The sequence below is a fragment of the Leptonychotes weddellii genome, chromosome 6 (assembly GCF_054177405.1).
Source record: "Leptonychotes weddellii isolate Sample4059 chromosome 6, ASM5417740v2, whole genome shotgun sequence".
Classification (NCBI taxonomy): Eukaryota; Metazoa; Chordata; class Mammalia; order Carnivora; family Phocidae; genus Leptonychotes; species Leptonychotes weddellii.
Window position 1 is genome coordinate 101,916,353 of NC_138374.1, and position 6,483 is coordinate 101,922,835.

Below are 6,483 nucleotides of genomic sequence, written 5' to 3' on the forward strand. Positions count from 1 at the left end.
CTGGGTGGCTCAGTCGTTAAGCGTCTGCCTTCGGCTCAGGTCATGGTCCCAGGGTCCTGGGATCGAGCCCCGCATCGGGCTCCCTGCTCCGCGGGAAGCCTGCTTCTCCCTCTCCCACTCCCACTGCTTGTGTTCCCTCTCTCACTGCCTCTCTCTGTCAAATAAATAAATAAAATCTTTAAAAAAAAAAAAAAAAAAATCTGCAGACAAAGACAGAGCTTACATTAAGTTAGTGAGATTAATGAAATACTCAAGTACATACTTTAGAAAGATGGAAACTGGATTAAATGAAAGAGGGGGATTCAGAAACAATGGTTTCTGTACTATTTTCTAATTTTGAAATATTTAATGATTAAACATGCAAAAGAGTGCTCACTTCAGCAGCACATATACTAAGCATGCAAAAGATTTAGAATAGCCAATAAACAAGTAAAAAATTAACCACATTAATAATAAAATTATAGAGCAAAATGAGCTCATTCTTTTGGTAAAGATTTAAAATTTGGTAACAGCTAGTATTGGCAAAGGCGGGAACCTCCACTCTTGTATCATGTTGGTGAGTATGTATAATTGGTACAACCTTTTTGGAGAACAATTTGACAACACATACGAAAGCCTTAACATTCTGCATATACTTTTTTTTTTTTGTAAAGATTTTATTTATTTATTTGACAGAGACATAGAGAGCACAGATAGGCAGAGCGGCAGGCAGAGCGAGAGGGAGAAGCAGGCTCTCCGCGGACCAGGGAGCCCGACGCGGGGCTCGATCCCGGGACCCTGGGATCATGACCCGAGCCGAAGGCAGCCGCCCAACCGACTGAGCCACCCAGGCGCCCCTCTGCATATACTTTTAATCACCAATTCTATTTCTAGGAGTTTATCCTAAGGAAATTATTGGAAATAAGTACAAAAATCTCATACTGCAAGATGTTTATTACAACACTGTTTAAAAGAGCAAAAAAAATATTGACTGGTTAAATAATGGTATATCCATTCAATTGATTACTGTATTTCCAGGAAAATAAAATGGTATAAAGTTATTAAAAGTGATACAAAAGAAGAACATTTACTGACAAGAAAAAAAGTTCATTTTATTAAGTAAAAAGAATCAGATCACAAAAAAGAGATGATGATCTCATTTGTTTAAAAAAATTCTTTTTATAAGAAGACTCTAAGACCATACATCACAATATTAAAAGTTATCTAGGTGATGAGATTATCATGATATTCTTTTGATTTATCAGTATTTTCTAAATTTTCTAAAATGAGCATGATTATAATAAACATGATTTTTCTTTTGTACTAAGGGAAGAATTTTTGGTTCACGTGTTATAAAATATTGTTGTTTTGAGGGGCACTGGGTGGCACAATTGGTTAAGCGGCTGGCTCTTGGTTTCGGCTCAGGTCATGATCTCAGGGTCACGAGATCGAGCCCTGCGACAGGCTCAGTGCTCAGCATGGAGTCTGCTTAAATTTCTCTCTCCCTCTGCCTCTGGCCCTCCTCCCACACTTGCACGTGCATGTGTGCACTCTCTCTAAAACAAATAAATAAACCTTTTAAAAGAATTGTTGTTTTGAATCTCAATCTCTCTAAAATGCAAAAATATTAGAATCTCCAAATGCTATGTTGGCTAAATCTAATTGTGGGAGAGAAGTTTATTTAGCATTTCTTAATAATTAACTCGAGGAGCTAACAGTACCATTTAGCTACATATTAAGAAGAGTGGGGGCGGGAAAAGGAAGAGTGAACTCTTGAAACAAGTTACATAGGCCCAGGTCTCTCTGTAGGAAGGTGAAAAGTATTTTATGACCAGTAAAGGGGATATTCACATAATATATATATATGTTACTATTTCCCAACTCCTAAATCTCTTGAATTGTTATACACAGACGACACCCTCACCCAAACTATAATAATCTTATACAAGCAAAAGAAATTTTTGTTTGCTATTTGAGAATTTTCTGAGAACTGCTAGAGAGAGAGATGTTTCTGTATAAGTGACCCTATTTGGCACTGTTGGAAGCCTCTGCCATCCAAGGACAGTATCTTGTTTTTTGGTACGTCTAATGAAGAGCCACAAACCAATCTGCTTACTGTTCACTTGTGAGATACATTACTTGTCATTTCTGATTAATAATTCAAGTCTGAAGATGCCTCCATATCGCTGCCTCCCCTTCCAATGTATTTAATCCTTTCACTATTAAGATGACATTTTTATAACCATGTGAAGTAAAAGCTGTCTGTAACTAGCTGGAGGCTGTATGTAGCAAGCCTTCACTCTGTGTGTCATTTTGAACTGGGACACGATGCTAGTTTCCTCATTTACTTTGACATGTGCTCAAGAGAAATTTAGCTAAGAAGCTTTGCTTTAATAAACAACAGCCACCTTTGCCATATAGGCTATATCCTTCTAGCTGGTCTTTTTTCCTCCACACACTTGGTTCTTTTGAAGCATTCTCTCAGCAGATAACTATATATATATATATATATATGTATTTTTTTTTTTTAAGATTTATTTATTTAGGGGCACCTGGGTGGCTCAGTCGTTAAGCGTCTGCCTTTGGCTTGGGTCATGATCCCAGAGTCCTGGGATCGAGCCCCGCATCGGGTTCCCTGCTCCGCGGGAAGCCTGCTTCTCCCTCTCCCACTCCCCCTGCTCGTGTTCCCTCTCTCGCTGTGTCTCTCTGTCAAATAAATAAATAAAATCTTTAAAAAAAGAGATTTATTTATTTATTCTTATTTGGGGGGGAGGGGCAGAGGGAGAGAGAGAATATCAAGCAGACTCCCACCTGAGCGGGGAGCCTGACACGGGGCTCGATCCCCCAACTCTGAGATCATGACCTGAGCTGAAATCAAGAGTCAGATGCTTAACCCAGGTGCCGTACTCTCCAAGCTTTTTTTTTTTTTTTAAAGATTTTATTTATTTATTTGAGAGAGAGAATGAGAGAGAGAGAGAGCACGAGACGGGGAAGGGTCAGAGGGAGAAGCAGACTCTCTGCTGAGCAGGGAGCCCGATGTGGGACTCGATCCCAGGACTCCAGGATCATGACCTGCGCCGAAGCCAGTCGCTTAACCAACTGAGCCACCCAGGCACCCCTGTCCAAGCATTTTTAAAACTGCAAATCTGATCTTGTAATTTCTCTTGCTTAAACTTCTTGCTTTTACAATAAGATCCAAAATCCTTAACATGGCTTACAAAGCACTGGAGGATATAGACCTACCTCTCCAGTTTTATCTTATGTCACCTCCAACCACTAACATTTCCGCTCAAACCCATGCTTCTCCTCATTTCAGGTCTGGCAAATGTGGTTTGCTCCCCCTGAATTGTTCTTCTATCTTAGAACTCAGGTGATGCTTATTCATCTTTAAGATCTCAGCTCAAATGTCACTTCCTCAGGGAAGCCTGCCCTGACCATCCTCATTAGGTCAGTTTCCTGGTTTATGCTTTTACAACAGCTCCCTATTCCTCTATTTTTATCGTTTAATTTAGAATTACACATGTGTGTAAATTATATATCAACGGCTAGTTTCTGGCTGCAAACTGTAAATCCATGAAGGCAGGCTCTATGCCTGTCTTGCTTACTACTGTCACGTCAGTCCTTAATTAGCACAGTTCTTGACTCAAATGTATACACTGAGATGATTTATAGAGGATGTGATCAATTGAACTGATACAAGGATAAATGAATGTTTTTGACATGCTTTCTTCATCTTTTTTTTTTTAAGATTTTATTTATTTGAGGGGCACCTGGGTGGCTCAGTTGAAGTGTCTGCCTTCGGCTCAGGTCATGATCTCAGGGTCCTGGGATCGAGCCCCGAGTTGGGCTCCATGCTCAGTGGTGAGTCTGCTTCTCCCTCTCCTGCCCATTCCCCACCCCCACCACTTATGCTCTCTCTCTCTAATAAATAAAATCTTGTTGAAACAGGAGAATAAGTTCACATTCTTGAGATGCAAAGATCTATGAAGAACCAGTTGGTTAAAATCTTGGCTCTCATTTGCTGGACAATTTAATATCTTTGAGTCTAAACTTCCTCATTTATAAAACAGAATAACATGAGTCCTTCCTACCTCATATAATTACTATGTTTTACAGTTCGCCACTCTTCATGCATGAAAAAGGCATGAAAAAGAATGGCAAGCTATAAACACTAAATAAATGTTTATCTAATAAGTATAGCTGTTACTGAGCAAATGAAGCAATGGAAAGGCATATACTTGCCTTTGATTAAGTATTACACTCGTTTTTCATTATATGAATATAAACAGGATAGAAAGTCCAGAATGAAAATGTTTAGAGATAAACCTGAATCAAGTAACGAGTTTCCTAAAGTTTGCTATTACTTAACGTTCTTTTACAGAAGAAAGAAAAGGATGAAAGACCTTTTTTTCTTTACTCTTTCTTTCTTTTTTTGTTTGACAATTTTTTTTTTTTTTTAAAGTAGGCTCCATGTCCAGCATGGAGCCCAATGTGGGGCTTGAACTTACAACCCTGACATTAAGACCTGAGTTGAGATCAAAAGTCAGACGCTTAACCCACTGAGCCAAGACACCTTGATAAACATTTTTCTAATGCTAGAGAAATATATCACAAAATGGAATAAATCCTATCCAGCTAAAGCTCTGGATAATAATAATGATGACAAAATGATAACAATTAGTATTTACTAAGTCATATACAGGGAATTCTTCTACATATACATATATAAACACTCATTTAATTCTCTTAATAACTGTATTGGTAGATTGCAGGCAGGGAAATGAGACATAAAGAGGTTAGACAATTTGTCCAAGATTACAAACCAGGTATGTGGCAGAAAAGAGATTTAAACTCAGGCAATCTGGCCCCAGAATCTACACTGGTCTCTTTTTAATTTGGTACCTTAAACTTTGCTTCCACTCAGCTTTTTATTTCTCAAGTTCTCCATACTCACAAAATACTGTTAAGTTAAATATTCATCTACCAAGTTCAAAAGAAAGCAAGTTCCAAAACTGAGGGGCAGAAATGCAGCAAATGAAGAATTTAAGGCTTTACTATCATAGACTTAAGATCAATTATATTCCCTTTTTTTTTTTTTAAAGATTTTATTTATTCATTTGACAGAGATAGATACAGCGAGAGAGGGAACACAAGCAGGGGGAGTGGGAGAGGGAGAAGCAGGCCTCCCACCGAGCAGGGAGCCCGATGCAGGGCTCGACCCCAGGACCCTGGGATCATGACCTGAGCCGAAGGCAGACGCTTAACGACTGAGCCATCCAGGTGCCCCTATATTCCCTTTTCTTCAAAAAGATTTCATTTATTTATTTGAGAGAGAGGGTGAATGAGAAGGAGAGGGAGAGAGAATGTGACGCAGACTCCACACTGAGCACAGAGCCTGATACTGGGCTCGACACTACAACCTCAAGATCATGACCTGAGACGAAACCAAGACAGACACTTAACCTACTGAGCCACCCAGGTGCCGCTTCCCTTTCTTTTTAGACTCTAATTACATTCTGATTTTAGAAGAGACAGTTAAAATAAAAATATTTTAGTTATATGCACTGACCAGGATATGATCCACTCGATCTCTTTTCTTTCTTCCAAATTTCATCATTTTCTGCCAATCTGTTTTGTGGTTTGGTTCCTTTTTAAGACTAAACAACTTGAGTACTTCTGTGGCTATGAAGTTCTGTGAAAATAAGAGGAGGGAATGAAACACAAACAACCAAGTTCCTGAGATTTAGTGCTTACAATGCAGATTTATGCTAATAATATGGTATTTATAATAAAAGATCATACGAATTTCTTCCACTTACAGTTCCACTTAGCATTTTGAAGACAAAAGCATTCCAAATGCTCAGACTTTATTCACTTAAAGAATTTTTGTTTTTACACAACACACAAAAGTAAAACCCACTGATGAATCTGCAAAGAAAAATCACTTTAGAGTCCCCTCTACCCAAGAACCACCGTCAGCTAACTTCAAGCTGGCAAAACTACTAAAGGAAGCATAAAATAAATCTCTGCATCTGAAAAATCCCATATAAATGTTGGAAGCAATGCCATGTGAGCCAAGTACAGGCTTTGGCTAGGACAGTTTATTTTGAAGCACCATGACTGAATATATTTAATTAAAAAATATTAATCAACACTTCAGTATAAAAACCATGATAATTTTATTAATAATATTTAAACTATTACCCTTAAAAAAAACTTTACAAAATGCTATTTCAGTATTGAAATTGGTGGGTAGCATCATTGTGTGTTATATTGATATATGCATTCTGATGATTGTTGATATATATTATGTGTCTTGTCTTATTTCAACCTATTCTTTGCTATTAATAAAGTAAGTTGGGTTTTTACTACTTTTTATGGTTGTTCTGTTAAAAAACAATGTAGTGATCTGAAGGGGTACGTGCACCCCAATGTTTATAGCAGCAATGTCCACAATAGCCAAACTATGGAAAGAACCAAGATGTCCATCACCAGATGAATGGA

At 38.2% G+C, this 6,483-nt stretch overlaps 1 protein-coding gene across 6 annotated transcripts in view; it reads right to left on the reverse strand.

Annotated features, from left to right (window-relative positions):
- The window catches only part of CEP350 (centrosomal protein 350), a 155,174-nt gene that overhangs the window by 10,460 nt on the left and 138,231 nt on the right, over positions 1–6,483 (reverse strand). For all 6 annotated transcript variants that reach the window (XM_081824786.1, XM_081824788.1, XM_081824784.1 and 3 more), the window contains one exon: positions 5,549–5,671. In XM_081824786.1, coding sequence (XP_081680912.1) covers positions 5,549–5,671 — 123 coding nt within the window. The remainder of the gene's footprint in view (positions 1–5,548; positions 5,672–6,483) is intronic.